At 47.8% G+C, this 25,188-nt stretch overlaps 1 protein-coding gene across 2 annotated transcripts in view; it reads left to right on the top strand.

Moving 5' to 3' along the window:
- The window catches only part of RNF216 (ring finger protein 216), a 72,905-nt gene that overhangs the window by 2,079 nt on the left and 45,638 nt on the right, over positions 1-25,188 (top strand). The window contains exons 1-13 of one of the 2 annotated variants that reach the window (XM_082772917.1): positions 1,577-1,595; positions 8,630-8,758; positions 9,958-10,091; positions 11,345-12,205; positions 13,110-13,186; positions 16,598-16,700; positions 17,263-17,427; positions 18,454-18,568; positions 18,851-18,990; positions 19,981-20,031; positions 21,082-21,219; positions 22,260-22,408; positions 22,858-22,936. In XM_082772917.1, coding sequence (XP_082629043.1) covers positions 8,692-8,758; positions 9,958-10,091; positions 11,345-12,205; positions 13,110-13,186; positions 16,598-16,700; positions 17,263-17,427; positions 18,454-18,568; positions 18,851-18,990; positions 19,981-20,031; positions 21,082-21,219; positions 22,260-22,408; positions 22,858-22,936 — 2,079 coding nt within the window. In that variant the 5' untranslated portion in view covers positions 1,577-1,595; positions 8,630-8,691. Of the gene's footprint in view, positions 1-1,576; positions 1,596-8,629; positions 8,759-9,957; positions 10,092-11,344; positions 12,206-13,109; positions 13,187-16,597; positions 16,701-17,262; positions 17,428-18,453; positions 18,569-18,850; positions 18,991-19,980; positions 20,032-21,081; positions 21,220-22,259; positions 22,409-22,857; positions 22,937-25,188 lie in introns of those variants that run through there. The other variant, XM_082772916.1, reaches the window with a different exon arrangement.

The raw sequence follows: 25,188 nt of genomic DNA, 5'->3' as shown, positions 1-25,188 counted from the left end.
TGCCTCCCCTGCCTCGGAGCCTTTGAAATTGGACACAAATCGCCAAAAAGTCCCGTGGCAAGAAGAGGTGGAGCAGCTGAAGGGAGGCAGGAAGCGTGTCCCGGGGGCCAGGAGCCGCTTCCTAAGCCTGAGCAGCTCAAAGCCAAGCGAGAGAGAGAGAAGTGGAGCCCTCTGGACGTTCCCAGTGCCTGCTGGAAGACGATCCCATTCATTAATTTGGGATGGGTGGCTTCCCTTGTGTTTTGTTTTTTTTTCCGAGGCATTGTGCGTGGCTCGCCGCGGAATGGCACAGGCAGCTCGGGGGCTGAATTCTTCTCGGGACAGTCAGAGCTGTGCTGCTCCTTCTGCCAGGCAGCAGCTCGGGTTCTGCACCTGGATTTGGTCTGGAGGTGTTTAGAGCTGGAATTTAAATGGATTCAGGCGTGGGCCCCTGTTCTTAAATGCTTCGAGGAGGGGCTCCAATGGTCTGAGAAAGCTGCGTGCCCTAAAGCAGTGGCTCGGTGTCCCACCTGCCCTGATGGGCTCTGCGGGCTGCTAGGTGGCATTTCGGCTGTTCCTAATGGGATTTCTGCCCAGTGGGGGAAACGCAGGGCTTATTTGGGACTCTGGCTGTCTGCCAGGAGCCGAGTTTCTCTGTGCTCACAGCCTGGGTCCTGGCTTTGACACAGAGCCAGTCCCGTGCTGGTCAGCCTGATGAGAGGTCAGGTGGGGTTGTTTGAGGTGGGTTTCTGGGATGGCTCCGTGGCTCTGGGACACATGGGAGGGGGTAGGTGAGGGAAAGGGATTTTAAAAGTCCCTCAGCAATGTCCTGGTGGCTTGAGTCAGGTCTTGCCAAGGCCCTGAGACGTGAGCTAATGAGGAATGTTGCGCTGAGCTGAGCTAATCGTGTGCTCAGCCACCTGCACGGCGCTTTTATAGGACCTGGAGTTGATTTTGGAAGTATCTCAAGAGTGCTGCGTGTCCTGTGGTGGTCAGAAATTCAGAACGGTCCTCGAGGAACCGGAATTCCTGGGGACTGAAAGGCTGCTGCCTTTCTGCCTTGCTCCTGAGCACAGTGGTTCTGTCCCTGCACTTGCAGGGGGAGCTGCCAGTGCCTGATTCAGAGGGAAAAACGTTGGGATTTGGGCAAAGATCCCAATGAGGGGAGGATGGAAATGCTGTCCCTGGGTGTTTCTGACCGAGGTGCTTGGGTTGGGTCCGTGCTGAGAGCAGAGCTCGGGGTGGCTCCTGGGTGGTGGCAGAGCCCAGCTCTGCCCGTTCCCTCCCAGAGCCTTCTGATCACTCTGCTTGGGGAGGGGAAAGGGAAATGAAAACGAAACGAGGCTTCCTGCTGGCTTCTTGGGGCTCGTGTCTCTTCTGTGGGGTGACTTCTAGAGGCTGTCCTTTTCAGGAGCAAAGCCGATGAGTCAAAATAAGCCTGGGAGTGCCCGTAGGTGTCAGGGGGACGGACGGGTAACCAAATAGCCCCAAAACGTGATGCCCCCTCTGCCAAATACGATGCAACCTCTCCCTGCTGCTTGCTGCAGGTCGTTTTAGCCCGGAGGGACCCGCCGGCCACCTCTCCAAGGAGCCCTTCACCCACCTACCAGTGGCAGGTAGGAAATGTTGGGGGCTCAGCGTGTTGAGGGGGGGAAACAGGCAGCAGTGCTGCTGCCCAGGAGCCTTCCCTTCTCTCCCTGCTGCTTCTGTGCTGTGCTGTAATGCAATTTGAGGAAGCTGACAGCAGCAGCGTGGTGGGGAGGCAGGAAAGGCAGCTCTTTCTGCAGGAAACCAGCAGCGCGGGGCGTTTCGTGCTTCCCCTGCTGCTGGGATTTCCAGCTGCAGCTGACCAGGACTGGCAGGATCCTTCAGCAGCAATTTGGCTGGCAAAACCAGCTCGTGTCCCCTCTTTGACTGCGATGACCAAGGGAGAGGCACGCAGACTGCAGCCTGGAGGCAGTCGTGTCCTTAGCAAATGGTCTGAATTCAGTCTGGGCGATCTCGTAGCTGTTGTGGTTCTCGTAATCTTGCACGTGCAAAGGATTCGTTTCCTTTGGGCTGAGTTTTGGGTCTTTGTGGTCTCCTGGGTCTGTGTGAGCGTGGAGCTGGAGAATTGATGCGCGGTGCTTCTTTGCTGGCTTTTTAGCTGGTCAGTTGGTAATTCGTTCTGCCCTTGTGAGCTGTAATAGGCTCAGAAAAGAAAAACGCTGGCTGTGGAGCAGCTCTAGACCTGACCACGGGCTGGTTTTGCTGCTGTCAGTTCCCACAAAGCAAAGCCTTTGTGCTGGGCAGCTGGAGGTGCGCAGCATCTTCTGAAACAGAGCCTGATCGTGGCTGAGGAGCGCTTTTTGTTCGATGCCCCTTGGCTCTGGGCTGGACTCATGCCGTGTCTCAGCTCTCAGGCTGCCATTTAAGACCCCCCCCTGCTTGCAGCTTATTTTAGCATCTTCTTTCTGTTCTCACAGTTATGCCACAGCAGACATGTGAAGAGAGATGGTGTCACATCCCAGCCCTGCAAAGTTTTCCAGGGCTTTTCATGCGAAAGCTCTACCAGCTCCTGGCACAGCTCGGCACGAAGGGAGGTGACAAGGGATGGAGTGGGAATGGGAACATCCTAGGCAGGTATTGCAGTGAGACACTTCTTAACGTGCTGGCACAGCTTCTGGCCACCTCCAGTGACCTCTGGAATTATGACAGGAGCAGATGCTTGACGTGTCTCCAAAAAACAAGGGGCTGCAGTAAATGGAACGTGACCTGGGAAGGCATTCGGTATGGAAGTCCCCAATTCTGGGCTGTTTGACACCTGCACGCTGCAGAAGAATGGCTGGAGGCAAACTTTGAAGCCAGCACTTCTGAAAGGACTGCGCGGGCTGACACAGAAACCTTTGTTCCCTTTTGCTGAGGTGGGCTGCTGCAGAGCGCTGCTTTTCTCTTCTGTGCCGCCTCAAGGTCAAGTCTCGGCTTTTGCTGTCGGCAGCGCTGTGAGATGAGGTGAGGTGTCCTCTGCAGCCTTCACCCAGCCTTGAATGCAGAATTTCACGTGAGAGCTTCAGGTCACCGTTTGAAAAGAGATAAATTAAAATCCCCTTGAACTTCCCGTGTTTGCTGCTGGTGCGTTTTGGTTTTGTAGCCTTTTAGCTGGCCGTAAGCAGCAGCCTCAAACTCCTTTATTTCCCGGTTTCCTCCCCAATAAAAAACTGGGCTGAGATGGTAACCCGAAGATGTGCACGCGACTCGTTAAATAACTGCTTGAAAGGTTGCCCTTCGTTTGCTTTGTTCTCCTACACCTTTTGAAAGCGACACTTGGGCTTCCTTAAAAAAGGAAAGAAGAAAGGATAAAGACTACTGAGGGTTTGGAGAGGAAACGCGGCGTCCGTTCTCCTGGAGAGAGCTCTGTGAAGTGTGAGCGCTGGAGAAGCGCTCTCCTGTGTATCCTGGGGCACGCAGGTCGCTTCTTGTCTTCTGTTCTGCCTGGCCTCTGGGCTGATGGGGAAGAGGAGGCAGCTGCAATTAACATCAGGCAGTGGCAGGAACGTGGAGCACCTGGCAGTCCGCGGAGACAGCCGTCAGGGGCCTTAATAACGGTGCTGCTCGTTAGGAAGAGCCTCACCCGCCTTGGGTTGGGGTACACGTGAGCTCAGGGCAAAGAAACCAGAAGTAAGGCTTGCTCTGGAAGTGGCAGAGCTGCAAATCACGTGGCTGCACGCGCTCTTCTGTTTATCCCTGCCCTGAGCCCACAAAATCAGAACAAAACGGTGCTTCAGGACGGCTCGGGAGAACGCAGGTGGGAAACCTGGATGGGTTTCCTTCCTCTTGTACTTGGTGCTAATTGCTTTTCAGGAGTTACAGCTGAGTTATACTCTTACCTTAATGAAAGGACAGACACAGATGAGGTTGTTCAGAAGCCTCGTGCTGTACAAAATGCTTCCTGCAAGTCATAAAAAGGGAAAACCTGAGTGATTTGTACCCAAGTCATCCCAAAGCATGCCCTCTTGCTGCCTGTAGGCTGATCAGTTCCCTGGAGCGTTGACACACGGAAGCAGCCCATACCTTGCTGCTCCTTAACCTCGCTTGTCCCAGTGTCTTACAGCCTGTTCTTGCTGACACCACGGACTGAGAAGTGACCAAAAAGCGGAGCAGCGGTCGGATCCCTGCAGTGCCACGCTTCTGGCCTTGTTCCAGCCACGAGCAGGCTTTAGTAAAGCTGGGCAGCCCCGTGCTAGGGCTCGTGGCTTGCTTTTTGTCAATGAAGTGATAACGAAGCACTCTGCAGTTATCAAAGGAGCCTGCATCAATGGCATGCGTGGTGAAAAGGGCACACGGCTGCCTTTGATGTATGATTCACAGCGCGCCTTTATTCCTCGGTAAGAGAGGGTGAGGAGTTGAAAACTTGCAAGAGATCACTGGAAGTTGTGATTACTGCCAGAGGAGCTCGGAGGCTGCCTGTCCATCTTAACGACGTTCCAGCCTGGGGCGCTGCTTCTGAAGTCACTGCTGTTCCCAGAGGTTTTCTTGCACGTGCAGGGGGGTGACCGTGAGGAGGAGCAGCCCCCAGCACACCCAGAGCCCTTGGAAACGTCTCCCTGTGATGCTTGACAAGAGGTCGGGCTGCTTCGTTTCACTTCTGGTGCATTTCGTGGCTTTGTTACTTCATTTTTAGGGCTGAGCCTTAGCTTGTCGCGAGCCATGCATTATTGAAGCAGCTTCTCTTTGTCTTAGCTGCTTGAAACAAGGCAGAAATCCACCTTGCTCGCAGGCTACCAGGAGACAACGTGTGCTGCCTGCAGGCAGGAGGTAGGAACTGGTGCTCTGCTGCAACACAGGTGAGCAGCAGCGGTGGTGCTAAAACACGCAGTGACTCCTTGCTGCTGACATCTCTTCCATGGTGCTCTTTTTTTTTTTTTCCCCACATTTAGTTGGGATTTTGATTCCAGCCTCTCCTGCAGTGCTTTCTGTCTGGTCCCGTTGCCTTGAACCAGGAGAGAGCGCTCACTTTGTGCCTAGTCCCATCCTGGGGATGTGGGAGTTGGAGATCTAAATGCTGTGAGTGGGAAAAACCACGCTCCAACATTTCTCCCCTCCACTGTGGCTTTAAATCCCAGCCCCAGCTGAGGATGCTCGTCACGGCACAAACGGAAGACGGAGGGAGCGCGGTTGAGTTCTGCTCCAATTCCTGCCATCCAGAAACTTCTGCATACACGGGGACTTGAAATATATGCACAGCACCGCCGCCTGCTATTTTTAGGGCAGGCTAAAAATACCCGACGTGGTGCTTGCGGGGATTTGGAGCGGGTTTGGGAATTCACGTGTAAGCGAGCTGCCTGCACCTGGGACCTGCTTCACCTCCTGGCAGCAGCTTTGCCAGCTTGGAGCCGGTGGCTGCGGGGTTTGTACGTCTGTGTGTGTGTGGTTAGCTTGGAAATGGGTGTGAACAGGCAGCCCGAGACCTCTGTTCAGAGCGGGGTTACCCCTACGTCCCCCATGGTCTCTGATTTTTCCGGTAGCTGTTCCGTTAATGCCGGTTTTCCCTCCCAAGTTGCTGTAGGAAAAACCTTAACGGAGAGGATTTGATCTCCTGCTCGGTGAAATACCTCGGGCGTGCGGCGTCCTGAGGCCGTGGAGCGATGTGGGAAGCAGAGGGGTGATTTTGTGCACCGCATCTCCAGCCTGGTGCTGTATCGTGCTGTCTGCAGGTGACCTCCAAGTCATTGGAACAGTTTTGTGTCACCCCGTTACAGGATCTGAGGCTTGAATCTCTGCAGTTTGCTGTGCTGTAGTGCCGGTGGGAGATTTTAGGAAGGAAACCCAGCTCGTGTGCTGCTTCAGGTCGCTTTCATTTAAAATTATTGTTGCATTCAGTCCTAGTCTGCATCGTGAAGAAGCTGATGGCTGTGTCGGAGCTCACTTACAGGTGGCCTTATTCTGTACCTAAAAATAGGCATAAAAATCACCGAGGTAGCGTGGGTAGCAGCTTTCCATCTGCCTCTTTTGCTTTTTATTGTGTTGTTTATGTAGGGCAAGACCCCAGGGTGGCTTTGATCTTGTTACTTCACGGTCTTGGCAGCCTGGTGCTAGAAACACGACCAAACTTCGTATTCATGCCACTAGATGGAACTGGCCCGTGCTTATAGATATTTGTTTAAACTCCAGTCCTCTATTGCCTATTGACAAAACGAACTGCTGGCTTGCTGGAACCGTGCTTTCTACCCCCCAAGCAGAGCTTTATTAAGCTGCCTGGGTTTTTATGGGCTCTGTTTTGAAAGAGAGAAGTGGTACGTAGCCAGCTCTTCCCAGGCTTGGCCTTTATTTTATTTTTTGATGTTGCTTTGGCTGTGTATTGTGGCTAATGCTGTTCCGTGAGCCTCTCGGTGGTGTGCAAGCACCTTTCTCTTGTACTGGGGGGAGCAGTTTGTTATCCCAAGCTCTTTGTGGGCCTCTTTCTTGATGTCCAAGTTCCTTTCCAGGTAACTGGAGCTGCCTGGGGGGAGAGCATTGCCCTTGGGTGTGGGCAGAGCACCAGTGGAGCTGTTTGGGAGATGTTTTTGCTGACTGTGCCAAGCGTTTGTGGTGCTGACCAGCCCACACATACTGACCTCTGCTAACTCATCGCATGCCCCTGCAGGGGAAAAACATCCCAGCCACTGAGCTTTGCTCAGAGCCGAGCCGAGCAGACACCTGGCTAGCCTCTGTCTGCCCCGTTTGGTGCTGCAGGGGCTGATTTGTGGCATTCACGACCAGGCTCGTCCCTCCCCAGCCAGTCTCGGAGCAATCCTTTGCCATTTGACAGGTTGAGTGTTGTTTTTTTGCCTGCCAAACCATTGTTTCGTCTAGCTTAAGCCGGGGTGAGGCTCTACAGGGTTTGCTGACTGCTACGAGGAGCATTTTTGGGGACCAGCAGGTGGAAATGGTTGGTGTGGATGCACCCGCCTGGATCTGAAGAGCCTGGGTGCTATTCCTGGCCCTGCTTCATGACCTTGGCCGCGCTGTTCCTCTCAGCGCTTCCATTTCTCCATCTCCTAAATGGCAGGAACAATATTGATCTTGTTTCCTCAAGTGCTTGGAGGGCTACGGAAGGGAAAACGCTGTGCGGGGCCGCGTGGTGGCTAGCCACAAGCACCAGGGAAATGGAACGATAACAACGTGGATGTGCCCTCGTAAAAAGGACGCTGTTTTCACCAAGGATGCTCACAATTAGCCAGCCCCTCAGCTGCCACTCCAGCACCTGTCTGCAGGGAGGGAGAGCAGCACTTTGGTGCCGTTCTGGCAGCTGAAGTGCTGTTCTGAGTGACCTCGCTTGTAATAAGGCAGAAGCTGAAGAGCCTTGTGGAAACAGCCCCCAAACCTTGGTTTTTTGAAGGCTTTTCAAGGCATCAATACGTCCATGATGTTTTTGGGGCTGCTTGCTGAAGCCAGAATCCTGCCCTACAAATGGGAGTACACTGCTTCCCTGCTCGTTTATCCTATTACCTGTGGTGTGAGGCTTTGGGACTGTGTCTGTGCGTGCTGGAGACCTGCGGGTTCCCACCAAGATGCCCAAGTCTCAGCACTGCCTTGCAGTGAGCTTTGCCTTTTTTCACAGATGCTGTTGTATGATTATGCATTTTTATTTCCACGATTTTACACTGCATTAAAATATTTTGAGGCTGGTGATGAGTAGTTCCTGGTGTGTGTACGGGATATACGTGTTTAAGTTCCCGGAGTCTATCCGAACAGATTTCTTCATCTGCTGTGCTAGCTGCAAATGGCGTTCCCTGCAGAGAAGGTTAAGTGGAATTATTGAGGAGGAATTTGTGCTGCTCGTGTGTGCTAGCAGACAGGATTTTATAGCAGACCACCATTTTCTTTCAGCTTAGGCGTTGGTAAATAATGCAGATACCTCTACGCTCTAACAATAAGGCAAATATTTCCCAATAAAAAGACCTTTCTTGTTACAGTGATCAAACTGCTTGGAGTTCACGTGTACTCAGCTGTTCTGTGATAGAGGGAGCTGGCAGGGCGTAGAAAGGAAGCCAGGTGTTGAGGTTGTGGTGATTCCTCGGGTCTGATCCTGCCCCGGAGCCTTCTGCCAGCACGTGGAGCCGATCTGGGAGCAGGTGGGGTGGCAGAGCAGTCCCAAAAGCTGTCCCGTGAAGGAACTTGAGCCCTGTTGGGTGTCTAGTTGGAGAGCAGGTGGAATATCCTGGGATTTGCACTGAACGCCCAGGTCTGGCTGATAGGATCTCAATGCTGGTTGTGGGTGGCTGTCACGGGTGGCAGAGGTGGTGCCGGCGTCCTGGGGCAGCTCAGGCAAGTGGCTTTGGCTCCTCTTACCGGCAGAAATGCCCCTGTGGGGGTTTTGTGTTCTTGGAACCAGGAAAACAGCTCTGAGCACAAACACAGGGGCTGAGGCTGGCCGGGCAGAAGTGCCTCTCCCTTCCTCCTGCGGTCGCAGAGCTGTGAGCGCCTCCGAATTCTCCTCTGGGGGACTTTTCAGGACTAATTATGCTCGCTGGTCTTCCTGTCTTAACCCTCAGAAGAGGACCTGAGACGTGCCTTCCTTTGGGCATGGAAAACATCTCCTGAGAGCCACGAGAATCCCAGAAGGGATCTAGCAGGGGAAGCCCAGGGTGCCACCGTGTTTGCCTTACTGTTCTTCTCTTTTGTCTTCTAGTTCCTCGTTCCAGCCTGCTTGCCATGCCTGGGCCTTGACACTTCTGGGAGCAGCTGTTTAAAATGGCAGAGAGAGGTGGAAATGAAGAAGTCATTCACTTAAACAGCTTCCGTAGTCACCGAGGGAAAGGTGAGCATTGATTTGTGTGTGTTTCCAAAGCTATCTCGGTACAGCTCTGCTTCCAAGCACTGGGAATAATAACCATTAAACTTGCAGGGGTGATGTTAACAGGAAGCTGCTCGTGGGCTGTTCTGCCACGTGATACACCGCTCTGTTTTGTTTAATTTTCTGGAGGTAGCCACGAAGCCTCTCCTTTTACGCTGACGTGAAATATTTGGCTCTTGTCTTTCTGGTGTTGTACTGCCTTAAGGTAGATTGCGAACTTCTTGGGAACACCCAAGCCGCGCAGAGGTATTTCAGCAGGTCTCAGGGACTCGTGATGTTCCACCTTCTTAAGAACCTCATTTATAAGAACCTGGTTTGGTTCCTAATAGGGCTGGATGCACTGTCACCCATTGCTTCGAGTAGAATTCAAAATGACGCTTTCTGTGTGTCTGAAGGGTAGATAAATAGGTAGATAAATGCTCAAAGTTGGTGGATGCTTTCAGCTCTTGAGTGAAGTGGTTGTGTGCAGGATTACGGAAACGTAAACCAAAATGTTGTGTTAAATCCTAGGGAAGGTGTGGTTGTTTGCTGCTGTTGCAGTACAGAAACCCTCTGCTTCTGCCTGGCATGTTTTTCCCGAGTTCCAGCAGCTTTGCTCAGTAGCATCTTTATTTCCCTCCTGACAAACCTTGAGGCTTGTCATCCAGTAGCAGGATATCATCTGCACTCACGGCCAGGGGCCCTATCTCAGGCTGGCACAAGGTACTCCCACAAAGTCACTCTCAGAAGGCACCGAATCGCACCTGGAGCCTTATCTGCCTGCTACAACATGCTGTGCATCAATGAAAGAAAATGCACGGTCCCTGAGATACTGAATGTTCAGGATTCCTCTCCAAAAAGTAGGAAGAAGTCTACATGAGTTAGTCAGAATCGTTTCTGCAGCAGCTTGACGCGTGCTCACGTTTAGGGTAGAAGACTTTCTGTGCAGGACCACTTCATGCACATGCCGTTGTGGTCTCTCGAGCTGTATTTTGTGCAAGGTTTTTGCTCAGAGGGCTGAGGGACGTAGGAGTGGCTGTGGCAGTACGTTGCAGAGAAACCAGGGACCTTTTGTGTGCTTCTTCCTTGTTGCTGCAATGACAACGTGGAGATGGCTTTTCCACGTGTTCCAGCACTCGTGCTCTGTCACTTGCAAGCAGCTAACTGTACTGACTTTGCTGCAGACTGGATAAACCGCAGGGACGACGGTCTTATCACGATATCAGATTCCTCGGATGAAGAATTACCTTTGTTGTTGGAAACGTCAGCAGAACAGCAGCATGAAGAAGATGATGATGATGTGGTTATCTTGGCAGAGGTAATTTTTCACTCTTGTACGTGTTGCTGCTTTATTCGTGGCCTTTGTAACCACCTCCTGTGCAAATATCTGATGTGTTCCTTCGAGAGTCCTGCCTAGTTGCAGTAATTTACTTAAGAGGCATTAAATGAGTGTTGAAATGATGGGATTTTGCTGGGTTTGTGTGTTTGTATTTTGGGCACAGGCAGGGAGAACTAGATTGTTAGCTGTATCATAAAGTTATACGTTATGTAAGCTAGAGCCTTCTGTATCTATCCTTATCCAAAAAAAAGGACTTGTTATTTAGAATGCAGGTGTTCAAAACCTGCCCTGTTTAACCTTGCATGCTTTATATCTCTGCTGTTTTGAATAGTTCAGTTGGAAGGGGACCTTCAAAGATAATCTAGTCCAGACATAACTACCTCAGGGCTAACTGAAAGTTAAAGCCTTTTATTGAGGGCATTACCCAAATGCCTCCTGAATACTGACAGGTGGGGACATCAAGCACCTCTCTAGGAAGCCTGTTCGGGTGTTCAGAACACTGGATTCTTGTTGGGCTGTTGCAGGCACCTGAATTTTTGCAGCTTTACAAAGCCAGCCTACTTGGTAAATCTCTTTCCTTGGCTGCAGGCAGTCACACAGAGGAGGGCCAAAGGCATTGGCTTAACCTTAGTATTTTATGTTGAATTTCAAATGTAAGCTGTGTTAAGAATATATTTCACTTTTCTGTTAAAATAACCAGAGTTATTGAGAAAATGGCTTGTAAAGGTAACTTTTCTGTTTCTTACTTGAAAACAGTATCGGAGAGTGTTCAAACTCTACTTGCATTCAGCAGCCTTAGCTTGCCAGAGGCAGGAGCAAGGCCAGAGATCAACATTTTGAGCTTTGGTTCTTGCTGTTTGTTAAAATGAATGAATTTGCTGAGATGCAAATACACCATCCGTTAGCTCCTAATTTCCAGACTCTCATACCAGGAGTGTAATGGAGATTGGGGTGAGCTCTGGGAATTATTCCAGTGTGAAAGCCCTGTGCATCCCCAGTTGTGCCAAGTGTTCTCTCATCACAAATATACACTCGGCACCTGGGGACAGGCTGAGGATGGTGTCCAGTGAAACAAAGGTATCTGGGTTGCAATTTTATGTCTTATGCTCTTTGCTAGAACACACTTTCCATCTCTTTCCCATCAGAAATGTGATTAGGTGCAAAAGACCATCTGGAGGAAGGATTCTGATGAGTAGAAAACTCCTACTTACTCTTGTCTGTCTTCTTTTTAGACCCCAAAGCATCAGCAGCTTGTGCGTCCCAATGTCATCAGGCCTGCTGCTCAGTGGCAGGGTGCAAACGCTGTGGGAGAAGGAGGATCCAAACGCACTGTAGGGCCCTTGAGGGGCACGTATCTGCAAGATGAGACGTCAGCTCTGCTCTGCCAGAAGGACCAGCGTGATTACAAGGTGGAGAGCAGCGCTGGACCAAGCAGGGATGAGAATGTGAACTTTGCCTTGCAGCAGCCCGGGCCATCTGAACAAAACGGCCCCAGGTTTGAACTTCCAAATAACCTGGAGCCTGACCCAAGTTTGCTTCCAGCATTAAAGATGAGTCCACAGGTTGTCATCGATGAGGAAATCATTAATCTGGAGAAAGCAGACATGCCACCGCAACAGGAGGAAAAGGTGGAAGCCCAGGGCTGGCAAGGAGAGGACTTGAAGCCAGAGCTCTTGCAAAATGCTGAAGGAACAGTTGCTGCACCCAGCACGGAGCAGGAGCTCCAGCAGAACGGCCGGCTGGATCGCTTCCAGCCCTCAGGAGGGGAGCCCCAGGCCCTTGTAAATGGTTGTGCTCCTCCGCAAGGGCAGCCTGAAGCAGACTCAGGATCTTCGAGGGTTTATGGAGAGGAGGCTCCTGGGCCGGCTTTCCCCAGACCGGAGCCGCAGCAGGATGGGATTCCTGGTCCTGCTTCACCCCAGCCAGCACACCCCCCAGAAGAAACGAGGGGGCAGCAGGCAGCAATAGACAACGAGCAGCCAGGCCCAGCGTTCCCGGCACAGGGCTCACACGAACTCGGTTCTAGTGATGTGCCAGAACAGGGGGCTGCTGGGCAGGACCAAGACCTCACTGCGCTGCTCATCAGAGAGACAGTAAGTGCTCCCAGGCTTGTTTGCCTTTCATGTGTGTGTTATTTTCAGACAAGTTTTTCAAACAGATGCATCCCACTGTATCTGGACCAATCCCCTCTTCCCCCTGCCGAGTTCTTCCTCCCTATCCCATACCTGATTCTATTTGGAAAAGACGTTGAGAAAATGTTTGTGTTATTCTCCAAGTAGCAATTCGACAAAACTCACTTTATTTCAGAGTAAGACCTTGTTGATCACTGACTTTGCTTTAACAAATGGACAGGTAGAGATACTCCTGCATTGTCAGGGTTTTTTGACCAGCTCAGTCTTGCAAAACAAAATACTATATGGTACAACCAATTGCAATACCTGTACGAAAACCCAATGAGAAAGCCAAGAGCATCCTTTACTGCTCTGTGTGGCTAAAGGTAGAAGAGTTTTCACAGACATGCAAGTAAAAGTTTGTTGTCATCTCTGATCTCATCGCTAGTGTCTGGGTGCTTTGAGTGGGTATATGCAGTGTGTTTTTCTTCCCCCTTCTTGCTTTGGAATGTTGTATTTCAGCACCCAACCTGGAAGTCGTTAATCTTCTATCTAAAGGTAAATATTAGTTTTGCTTGTGGTGTAGATCCTGTGTGCCTCTCCTCTTTCCATCCACCCTGAATCACTTGTTAGGCCAGCTGCTCGTGACTGCTCATATCACTGCCCCTATTTTTCTTGTTGGTGTTCATCCTGTGGAGCAAGGAAAGCCAGCAACGTGCAGTATCCAGGTTGGATGGGTAGAAGGTGTCTCTTAAAACCCATTCTAGCCCCTGTCTTGGGAGCACGTTAGATAATTTCCTATATATTTCTGTCTTTGCTGCTGTTGCTAGGTTGTATCGCACAGCTCCTCTAATGCCTGTATAACCTTCATCTGTTCCTACTGCAGGAAGCAAGGTTCCCAGATGTGAAGAAGGAATATATTGAAGAGTTGATCAATGTCAAGAACTGCTATGACTTAAATGTGTAAGTATAAAGCTAAGAGCCAGAGTGTATCATAAAACAGGCTGGCTGCAGTCACGCTTCCATTTTCCTTCCTGCTAATAATGCTTTGAGCATATCCAGGCTGGGAGTCAGCACTATGCTGGCAGTGCCAGAGAGCATGGATTTTTTTATTTTTTTTTTGTTTCCCACCTCTTCATGCCCTTTTATGGCTCAAACTGACGCTGTTTTGGACTTGCTCATTTGATGTCATGATGATTTTTATCCCATTAACTTGACTGAATGGCAGTGGTGCTATTCAAGTTCCTCTCAAACCCCTTTTTGCAGATTAAAAAAAAAAAAAAAAAAGCAGTTAAGGGCTAGCAGGATTGGTTACAGGTGTCTTCTGATGGACAGAGTTGGTCAAATTGAGTAGAAATCTGAGCCAAGAAGGGAAGTAAAAGCAATGGAAAATCATCCTGAGTACTGTTGCTTTCCCAATCGTACTAGCAGCTCAAGGATTCCTTAGTGTTAAGAATCATATTTGATGTTTTTGGGAGTTCACTTTAGAATCAATAGAGCAAAAAAAAATCATCAACCTTTGTTGATAAGTCGCATCATCACCCTCCCCTTTTGGGTAAAGCTTGCGCAGCTGAAGAGTGAAAGATGGTGGGTGTTGGCACCAGCCAGCACCGAGGGGAGAGTGGTTTGAAGTAAATTACATCTGCCTTGGGTCTGATGCTGGGTGGCCCCTCTCTCTTTCTCTCTGCAGCTGTCACTGTCTCAAACATGCTGAAACTAGTTATGAGATACAAGAATGAGGAATAGGTGTTGGTTGCCAGAGGTTTCATTTTGTCTCGTATGAATCCTGTGCCCTTTACAGTAAACTAAGGCACTAATTAAGCAGTACTCAAGCGTGTGAGGCTTTCAGTTACTTTATTGAAGCATAAATAAGGTAACTGGCAAGGAACTGAGCCTAATGTATAAAATAATGGATGGGATCACCCTTAGATTTCCTATTCTACTACTTTTGCCTGTGTAGTCAAGTCGTGCCTTCAGAGAAGGACTTCTTGGTTGGAAAATGATGAAGTTATAACTATCCTCGTCTTCTCAATGTGCTTTCCCTGCAGCAGTGACATGTTCAGCTGTGCCTCAGAGCAATTGGTTATGCTGGAAATGAGGAGGACGGGAGGGCAGCAGCCAGTTCCTCAGGGTGATTGGGCTGTTGCAGCTGTGCCTAGCTGCTGCACCCTCACACGGATTGTGTGAAAACCTCCTTATTGTATCCTGCAGGGCCTTAGTCAAGTCTGGTAGAAGTAAATCCCAGTATCAGCTTCTCTAAGTCTTAACGTGCTCCTTCCCTTTCTGCTCCCGAAATCTCTTCTCTCCTATTGTGTGCTGCAGAGCCAGGGAGATGAAAAGGTGCTTACAGGCTTCCCCGCAGGCCATCTACAGTGCCTGCTCAGTGGTGCATTACGGACTTACTGGATGATAAAGATTTCTCCTCCATATTTTTATTCCTTTAACCAAACTATCTTTTGAATCGTCACTGCATCTTTTGTGTGAGCACAAACGGGTCAAAGCACTGGTCAGCCAGGCTGGCGGGGTCCCTTTGATCTCCACGGTGTGTCAAGCTGAATCAGGCTTGAAATATAAGAACTCGGGGTGGCTGGGTTTGGGCAGGGATGAGGCTTTTAGCTGCTTCTGTGTCCTGTGGTGCGGATATTAATGAACGGTGCCACAAGTGTGCGTGCGGTGCGTGCTGGGACCCACTTAACTAATTGTCAGACACCGCAGGTTAACACCTCCGAAAATCCCAAGCATTGAGGTGGCAACGTGCAGGATGGATCAGATCTGCTCTGGCTGTGCCACAGCTGAAACCCTGGTGTTTGAGCTGCAGTGCTCGGAGCTCCTTGAAGTTTCTGTTTTGTCGGATTAGAATAGATGGCCTTGACAAAAGGGGGAGCTGGTAAACGCTCAGCCCGAGATATTTTGTTGTTTTCCAAAATGATAGCCTTAAAAACTTTCAACCCATGCGAAAGATAAGATGTGAGAGCTCCTCTTAGCAGGGTATCATCTATTCAGCTTTTGTGTGCAGAAGCATTCACACTTGGTCAAAAGCTTCTGGCTGGGTATGTCAATACCTGATTAAACAAAAAGAAATGCCTCTGCTTTGAATGTGAAAGCAGGGCTAAAGTAATCACGCCTTGATAGCGGGTTAATGCTGCAAGCCAGTTCGGGATTTCTTAATTAGGGACTGATTTTTGACATCAGGAATGTAAATTAGCAGCAATTATGTCTTTGCTGCAACCTAGCACCTTCTCATTCAAAAAGTTTCACAAATGTTAATTGCTGCTCGGAGCTCCTTTCAGGAGGATATGATTCTAGAGCTGGGGAAACTGAGGATCAGCTTCTGGTACTCGACCTGTGGAGCACAGCTGGTTGGTGGCAGTTGAGAATAAGCTGTGAAAGGCAGGTTCAGATCGCCTACAGCAAGCTTCCCCCTTCTAAAGGGCCTTGGAGGTGTTTGTGGGGTATTCTGCAACTACTTGCTGCAGTCAGAAGCTGCAATGCTCAGCTGAGCTACCTGACAAAGTTATGACTGCAATAGGACCTCAGGCATGCTGCATTTAGCCTAGTATGTAATTTTCCAAGTATTTTTAGTGATTTTTTTCTAAATGCTTTTTCCCCTTAGAGCAGTTTTCAGGGTGAGTTGGACAATGGCAGTGTGATTTCAAGCTCTACTACAATGAAACCCGTGTTCAGAGTACACAGCTTAAGTAAACAGCATTCAACATGTCTCTGCCTCTGCTGCACTGTGAAAGCAGATAAAGACTGGAGGCTCTAATTCAAATTTGAAGCAGTAATCTTCTGACCAGGAAGACATCAACCTGTCACATTTTTTATAGGGGTTTGTGTGCTTGTCTTTCCATAGCTGGTTTTGTGTTAGCCATGGTAGATGTCAGCTGTTACAATTAATGCTGCTCTGCTGTGATTGTTCCTTCTTGTGTAGTCCTGACAATGTTAATTCCACAGCGGCAGAACGTTAGCACACCTTGGTGCTTAGTTGTGAAAGATGAGAGGTAGATAGCCCGAGGAAGTATCACTTCACGTGGTTTTAGCTGTGGATGTGAGTGGGAAGTAAGCCCAGTTGTTCCCTGCTGGCATGGAGAGATTTGGGCTGGTTAGTAGCTCACCCATACAAGCTCCTCTTATGTAAACGTAATTGTTGAAAGAAGTCTATTTGCTTTTCCTTCTGCAGCCACACACAGCTGATCATTCTTAATTCTCAGTCATTTATTTTCCATTCGCTCTAGCCTGAGACCTCTCTTGGTTCTTGCAGGGCAAGCTGTGACTTGCCTGCCCAGCCTTTTAATTAGAGGATGCTAAAAATTTGACAAGTGAGGAATGAGCCTGAGCTCCCAGAACCTGAAGTAACTGTATTTATCTTTTCAGACTTTGCAACTTTCTTCTGGAAAACCCAGATTACCCAAAGAAGGAAGGCAGAATGGTTTTAAATCCCAGCAGCAGCCTGCTTGCCAGCCAAGACGAGACAAAGGCAAGTGAGAGTGACCTTATCCACAGCGTGCTTCCCATCAAATCAGTCCAATCTGAACTCATCTTGGGGCATATGGGTCTATTAGTGCGTACTTGCGGAGTGCCTAACAGAGCCATGCTTTGTTAGGAGGCCTCTAGGTGCAATTAAGATAGTGTTAAATAACAATAGGTAGTTGCTTGCAAAATCACGTAGAGGTTTTGGTGTTGTGCAGCTGCCTTTTGTCTGCTCTTCTGCCTTCAGCGAGACCCCCTGGCTTGCCTGCCCATCAGCCACCTGCAGTCTGCAGTGTTCGTTGTGGTAACTGGTGTAAGAACTCCTTGGTCATTCTGTCGTATGAAGTAGATTTGGCCCTCAGGTCTATCTTGGGTGACCTTTAGGCATTGATTTTTAGTCTCTTAACTGCAAGTCTATTAACTGCAAGTCTGCATACAGTTACTTGATTTTATTAACTTATTTTAAAGCCCGTTCTCCTTTTTTTTTTTTTTTTTCTTCATTTGAACTGCTTTGAGTATGTTGAGATGGCTGCGTGTGGACTACCTTCTCTTTTGCATTTTCTTCTTAGGTGCCTAAAGTGGACTACTTCGACTTTTCCAAGCTTGCTCCACTTGATCAGCGGTGCTTTATTCAGGCAGCTGACCTCCTTATGGCGGACTTCAAAATGCTGAGCAGCCAAGACATTAAGTGGGCACTACATGAACTCAAGGGACACTATGCAATCACACGAAAGGTTCTCCTCTTCAAATCCCTTTTCTTTCATAGAGCTACCTCCCATATCTGTGGAGAGCAGTGTGAAGTCTTCTGCTGTACTGTGCCATCTGCCTGTGTGTGTGTCTAGATGTGCTTTGTTCTTAGGATCTTCTTTTCCTTTCAAGAAGTGTTTGTTCATTTAGTAGAGACTTGCAGAATTTATTGGCCAGACGGAATGCTGCAGGAAGTTCTTACTCTTCTGTAACAGGAGAATTGAGGAAGCACTGGCTACTTGATGATAGGTGATGCGTTGAACTCAGAAGTGTTCCTGTACTTTGCTGAAGTGGGGGTATAATTGCCAATAAAGCCAAGACATTTAACTAAGTCTTAAAACATTTAACTGCTGCCATTAGTTTTTAACTGACTGCATGTAATTAAAGAGAAACCCAAGTCTCACTGCCCTGTTTAATTATATGTGTGAAATGAATCATATATTGCTCATAAAAGTTTTACTGTAATGGAGCAGCAAAGAAACTTGTTCTTAAGCATCAACAAACTAAATATGAATGTGGTTTCAAGCTTTTGACTTGGAGCTACTCTTCTGATACGCTTTTCTTGCTTGAGCTTCTCCCTCCACTGTTCCACAGTTCTAAAATCTAAATCAAAAATTCTAAATCAAAAATACCATGCCTCTTCGTTTGATAGAACTGAACAAAATCAGATTCTAGCTCTAGGCCTTGTGAAAAGAAGCTCGTTTTAAAAACATAAAAGGAAAAATATCAGCTCTGTTGCATCAGAGTGGACACTGGCTGTATTAGAGTTAATAGCAGAGGTGTTGTGAAGCATCATTCAGCTCTGCGTGGTGACAATTTTGTTTTTATGGAATGATTGGTGGACAAAGGGAAGAGGTATTCATGCCTCCGTGGGGTGCTTGGCTTTTGTGTTTTAGATCAGTCCTGTGTGTGTTTGTGCAGTGCGTTGATGTGAAGTATGTGCTTCTGCTTTCTTCCAAAGAACATAAGGGGTTTAAGTCTGCATGTTGTTGTTTGTTGTTTTTTTTTTTTAGGCCTTTTCAGATGCCATCAAAAAATGGCAGGAGCTGTCTCCGGAAACCAGTGGGAAACGAAAAAGAAGAAAAGAAATGAATCAGTATTCATATATAGATTTCAAATTTGAGCAAGGTAAATAACAAGCAGTGTGTGTTGTGCTGTCTGTGTAGTTATTGTAAGCAGGACTAGATTACGCTAGAAAGTACTGTCCTTGAAAAGGGATATTGTCCCAGAACAGCTATGTTTGTCACTGTCTGGTATCTTATTTTGGAGACGTGCTTCATTAGTATCTCTGCTTGGTACAGTTCTGAGGCCTTGAAGTTATGCAGCTGGTGGTGTGTAGAGGAGGAAGGATTTAAGCTTTTTTCTTGCTGCTTCATCCTGCCTCATAGAGTGCCTGTAACTGTGCTTTAGGTGATGTGAAAATTGAGAAGCGGATGTTCTTCCTGGAGAACAAGAGACGACACTGGAGAACCTATGACAAGCTCTCGCTTCTTCCACCAGTGCTGCTGGAGCAGGAATTCTATGAGCAAAAAGTTAAAGAGATGGCAGAGGTGAGTGGGAGGAGCTGCTTCAGTTTTGTGGTGCAAACAACTTCAACTGTTGCAGAGATCTTGGCCCTGAACATGGGAATTTGCCTCTTCCAGCAACTCAAATGCTGAACAAAATTTTGAATAACTTAGTACCTTTGTCCCTTTACTGCCTGTTAATGTTTATGACTTTTTCCAGGTGACTTATTTTTGAAAGAAAAAAAGGCAAGCACAGGGTTTCAGATTTACTTATATTAAAGCTGGCAATTTTGTTATTGAAAACCTTCCATGTGTCTGCTAATGTTAATTTATAGCCCATGATAAAACACCTTACTGGACTCTTTTTAACTGCATAGTAATAAAAGCTATATTAATGACTTCTTTCCTCTAATTGTTAGCAGGCTTCTCTGCTGCTTTAGGGCTTGTAATTGCAGCTCATGTTGGTGGCTAATAATGACCAGGCCCGGGGCAGTCTGTCCACTCACTCTGCTTTGCAGAAGCTGGCAGTCTGGTCTCTCCAGAACAACTTGTCCCTTGCTGAGGACTGCGTGTTTCAAAGCAGAACCCAGCAACACCTGCTGGCATGTTGTCTTCCTTCAGAGACCAAGGGATGACTAAATTCACTCCTCTGCACCTACAGGCCTTTTCTAAAGCAGCTTCTTCAAGACCAGCATCTCTTAAGCAGTTAAATGGTATCTCCTTGTAAAAACAACGTTCCTTGGGGCTTTCTCTGGAGGTGCCTGTTGAGTAAGCTCTTTTCTGCCCATAGGAGCCTGAATGAGCAGCCCTCATGATGTAGAATTTGGTTGTTCTTGCTGCCTTGGCTTCTCCCATCTGTTTTAGCTGAATAATAAATAGCTCGAAGGACTGGAAGGATGGGGCTGAGTGATGTTGAAAGCAGACAGTGCACCTTTTGTGGTGGGCTGTAAGTTGTGAGATAATGCAAAAGAGTTTAGAGGCTGGAAAATTGCTTTATCCACTCTGTAAATACAGATGCACATGTCTCTTTTCCAGCATGCAGACTTCCTCCTTGCTCTGCAGATGAATGAGGAGCAGTATCAGAAGGTCAGTATCCATAACATCGTCCCTGGAGTTCAGCTGCTGCATAGATGCTGTTTTGCACTTACCACTTCAGACTTTCCTGGCTTCTGGAAGGGAGCTTTTCTGAAGGGCTGCATTTGCACTGTGCTGCTTTTGCTGAGCAGGCAAAACCTGCATGGTGTGCGTTGGCTGGCTTTTAGAAAAGGTAGACAAAAGCTGAGTGCAGCAAGACAGTATTGATGCACGTAACGATCTGTAGGAATTCAGTCAGCTTGTGTCTTTACTGGCCACAACAAACATTGCAATAGAATAGCACCAGGTTTGCTCTTGCTACCACCGTTATGGCTGTTTAAAACAGATTTGTTCTTCTTGGAGCTCTGCCAGTGGAAAAGGCCTTTCTCATTTGCAGAAAGGACTCTTCAAAAAAAAACAAAAAACAAAAACCAACAGGTCTTTCCCTTTAAATGATGAGAAAATGTAAAGATCAGTTCAGCAGCTGTGGATTACATCTTTCTTTCTGATGGCTGTTTCTCTTCAAACTTTGGAGAAGATGCTGGGCCCTTGAAGAAGTGGGCATGCTTATTCGTAACGGTGGCAAGCTTCCCCACCCCTGCAGTGAAGGGGCCAAGACAGGGTCTCTGCAGGCAGCTGCGTAAATGTTCCTTTAGAGGACAACAGATTTGAAGCTTGGTTTTTCCCATGTGAATGGCATGTGCTCTGCAGCTTCCCCAGCCCAAGATGCTTCTATGCCTGTGAGCTAAGAATTATCTAAATACCAAGCTCTCGAGCATTTTGGAATCTGTTAAGCAGGATATGTAGATATTAAGTTACTTAAAGCTGAGTTCCTGGTTTTGCTTAGTGGGTTTTGACCACTGAGTAGGATATCTGCTGGAATGATGTACATCTGTGGCTATTTTTTTTATAATTAATGCTGGCACTGTTTATGGTTTGCCGTTATATGTGCCCGCATCGCTGCGTTTTATTTGCAGCAGAGTGTGTTGGTATGTTGCTCTCGGTATTGATTTGTATTTATTTATTTTTTGCTGTAGCTAACACCTCTGTTTATGGCTGCAGGATGGTCAGATGATAGAGTGCCGCTGCTGTTACGGGGAGTTTGCATTTGAAGAGCTCACTCAGTGTGCAGATGGTCACTTATTCTGCAAGGAGTGCCTAATTAAATATGCTCAGGAGGCAGTCTTTGGCTCTGGGAAGGTAAGAATTTCCCAATTGGATGAGGGGAAAATGGATGAATTGCTGTTGGGAGATCACATTGCTGTTTGCATAGTTTTGTTGCTTAAACCAGATGTAACTGCACTTCCCAAGAAGTATTTGAATGGAATTGTCTTGAAATCCAAATCCAACAAGTCAGTCTCACCGAGTGAACAGCCGACGACTTCACAATGGATTTTTTGTTGAGTAGGTTTCTGATTTTGCTGACCTCAGTCTTCTCTGTTCCATACTTAGCAATTTTTAATGGATTATTAGAAAAAAACTTTTTACAGTGTTCATAATAACTTAGACTCATCTGGTTTTGATTTAATGCTTAATAAACCAGTGATAAGTCTGCACAGAGAATGTGTTCTCATCTCTGACTCAGCCAGTCTCTTCATAGCTAAAGAATGTTTGTCCTTCATGAGTTCCTTGCAATCCCAACCCAATTTGGGGGTTGGTTTCTCAATGGTACTAGTAACCCTAATCCCATTTAGAGGTGCTGCTGTTCCTAGGACACAATTACTGGGGGTGGTCCAAATGGCAAAGGAGCAGCAGTTAACAGTGTCCTGGTACTTAGCTGAGCTACAAATGAATTATTGACTGCTCTGAGGTGTGCGTGCTCCTTTGCCTCGGGTATGATAATCAAACTGTAGGATGCTTTTGTACTCTGGCATCTATATTTCATGTGAAGATAAACCAGACAGCTTTTATATGACTGTATTGACAGGAATGTAACGTGCTGTTCAGAGTGCTGGTTCTCAGTGGAGACCACACAGAAATAACAGGCTACTGTGCAGTCACAGCAGGTCTGGAGCTTGTGGACTGTGATCCCAGCTATCAGCAAGCATCTTCATGTCCAGAGCTCGTTAATTAGCCACATTCTTACCATAGTAAGCCCGTTTTCTGGCCATTATCTACTGATTTATGCTCTTATCTCTAAGCAAGGCTCTGCTCTGGTTTACTTGCAAATGTTCTAGGTACTAACTCCTGTTCTGTCACTACCATCAGACTGAAACTGAGCTCTCTTCTTCCAACCGCAGTCAGAGCTCAGCTGCATGGAGGGCAGTTGCATGTGTTCATTCCCCACCAGCGAGCTGGAGAAGGTGCTTCCAGAGAACATCCTCTGCAAATACTACGAGAGGAAAGCGGAGGAGGAGGTGGCTGCTGCCTGTGCAGATGAGCTTGTCAGGTAAGTGCCCAGTGCAAGACACAGGCTGTGCTTACTGTTGTGCAAAATTGACCCCCCCAACCCTAAACATGCACCAGACGTGGGGTAGGTGGCTTTTAAAGAGCTGCCTTATCATTTCAGGCTTCAGACTGTTTTTATTCAGCTTGGTCTGCCTTTGACTAGGAGCGGATTAAAATTCAATAGAGCCGTCTCCCCCAAGACTTGCTTGCTAGCTCTGTGCTGATCCTCTAAATTACATGGTCTAAAGTAGTGCTGAGCGTATAATATTTTGATTGCAAACAGGGAAGTGATCGAAGAAAAATGAGCAAAAAGACAGCAGTCAGCACATCCTGGCGGCAGACGTTTGGTTGGCATCTTTCTTAACAACCACATAGCTGTTTGACTAAATCCACTTCCAGTGGAGATTTGTTTGGCATTATGCATGAACAGCACCTTCTTTTGGGCTGCAGGTGTCCGTTCTGTAACTTCCCAGCTCTCCTGGACAACGACGTGAAGCGGTTCAGCTGTCCTAATCCTCGCTGCAGAAAGGTAATGGGGTGGCACTTGCCCCTTGGTCTCTTCTAGAGTGTTAGGCAGCAGGGCTGGAACACAGCTCGTGCTTCCTTAGTACCAGATGAATGAGGATCTAAAGCGACTGCATGGGACAGTGATACAGGTATTTTGCTGGATCTGTTGATGTTCTATAAAACTGTGTAGCTGGTGACTTGTATTTCAGGGCACTGTTGATGCAGACAACAGTATCCCTCTCATGTAGCAGACTTGGAAGATACTAAAAAAGTGTCTAAAAAAAGCCCTAGGGAGCAGTCATGCATATACAGAACTTTTTTAGGTGAACAGGGAATGAGCATAAAGTCCAATTGTAGTCCTTTGTGTAATGAAATAATGAAAATTCTGGTGAATGACCTGAATCAACCCTGTGTACTGTCCTTAGCATCTTACATTTTTGTTTTATGCCATCATTTGAATACGGTTTTGGTTGGAAGGGACAAAAACTTAGTTGAATGCGTCCATTCAAAGGGCAGATTTTTTTGTGCTTCTATCAAAAGCTGCTATTAGCCATAACAGAACAATCACCAGGTCGAGTGGGGGTACAGAGTGGGGGAAACTCGCTGCTGCTGCTACTTCTGCACATTCTGTTCTGGGGGAAAACAGAAATGTAGAAATGTGTTTTCTCAGTTTCCTTAATATATGCAGAGCCTCGCTCACATCTGGTGCCAGCGAGCTGAGGCCAACACAGTATCAGCATTAAGAGCTGGAGCTGGGAGGCATCTTGCGTAACTGTAGCCACAGCGATGAATTCTCCTGCAGTATTGAGAGCTGCCCGTCCACCAGCAGAGATTTCTGCTCATCACAGAAATTCCTCTTGAGTGCATTAACCGTATGCTTGTAGCTGCTGTAGCTTTGGGTTCTCATCAGTGATTCCACCATTGGCCTTACTGAGAAAGTAACAGGCAGTCCTAATCTTTTGTGTGCAGAAAGTGAAGTTGCCAGCAGTGAACTTTCCATTTCTTAGTGAAAAATTAGCATATGGGGGGGGGAGCTGCTTAAAGACACACATTTTAGGTCTCGGATATCCAGATAATGTTTTGCTAACATCCCTCTCTAGCATTTGGGTAAGAAATCCAATTGTAGTCATCCAGACTTCAGGAGCAAGGAGCTCTGCTAGTCACTAGGTGGCACTGTTGATTCATGTGTTAAATCATTTTTTTTTCTTAATCTGTTTGTGCAAAACCCAAGCTGTTTTCGAAATGCACATATGTCAGCACCACCGAACAAAACTCAGGCTCGGAAAAACATGAATGTTTCAGTATGCAAAAAGAATGGAAGTCTTTTTCCTAAATCGTGTAATGTGGTACAGTAACTGATAAGAGAGGTCAGTGCTGATGTGTTCCTTTCCTTCTGGTTTGCTGTTTCATTTCCTTCCTAGCGTGCTGTCTGTTCCCCCTTTCCTGGGGTTGCAGCATTCCAGTGGGCTGGATTTCTGGTTTCCTGGACAGCTTGTGTTGATTCATTAGCTGAAAATCTGCTGAGTAGCTCAGTGCTCTTCTTAGAAGTCTGAACGGGTTGAGGATTCGAAAGCGAGGATGAAGAATTGGGATAGCAGGATGTGGTGGTGTCTCATGGCAGCCCCTGCAGTGCTTCTTATTCCCTGCTATCTTGTCTCTTCCCAGAACGAAGAATTTCAGTTAATGCTCTTGCTTTCAGGAAACTGTTGCCCTGAGGGAGGAAAGGACTGGATTAGGCTTTCCTCAATGGGAGCACTACAGAGGTTGGAGAGGATGCGCTGGCTTTGCTAGCAGTGCCTCTGGCAGGCTGTGGTGGTGATGACTGATCCTGGAAGGAGTCCCTCTCTGGTTGGAAGGACTGTGCTTGCACAGCTGAACCTAAAGCGAGGGGAAGTATAGAAAGCGAAAGGTCAAAATGTGCTGGTCTTGAAGCCTCGAGGCTCCTAAGGGGCGTTGAGAGGAGCAGCAGATGGTTGTCCTGCGTTTCTGTGCTCCATCACCTTGCTCCTTTGTCTTGCTTACAGGGTTCATGTTCATACTCTGCCTTTCCTTCAAATTTTGCAGTGAGTTTGATTCATATTTGAACCAGATACAGCCATACTGTAAAATAAGTGATGGAAACCAGTTGGAAGCCTTCGTTTTTTGGCTGTAGATGTGTGTTGGGCTCAGTAGATCATCTCTAGACATACCCAGGTTACTCCCTATGCATCTCACCTATGGTCTGCTGTAGTTCCAGTCCTTTGCACCTTGCAGGGACCAGAGCGTGGCTGGCTG

This window comes from Aythya marila, assembly GCF_965140915.1.
Source record: "Aythya marila genome assembly, chromosome: 15".
In the NCBI taxonomy this organism is placed as follows: domain Eukaryota; kingdom Metazoa; phylum Chordata; class Aves; order Anseriformes; family Anatidae; genus Aythya; species Aythya marila.
This window is presented reverse-complemented; position numbering and strand designations above follow the sequence as displayed.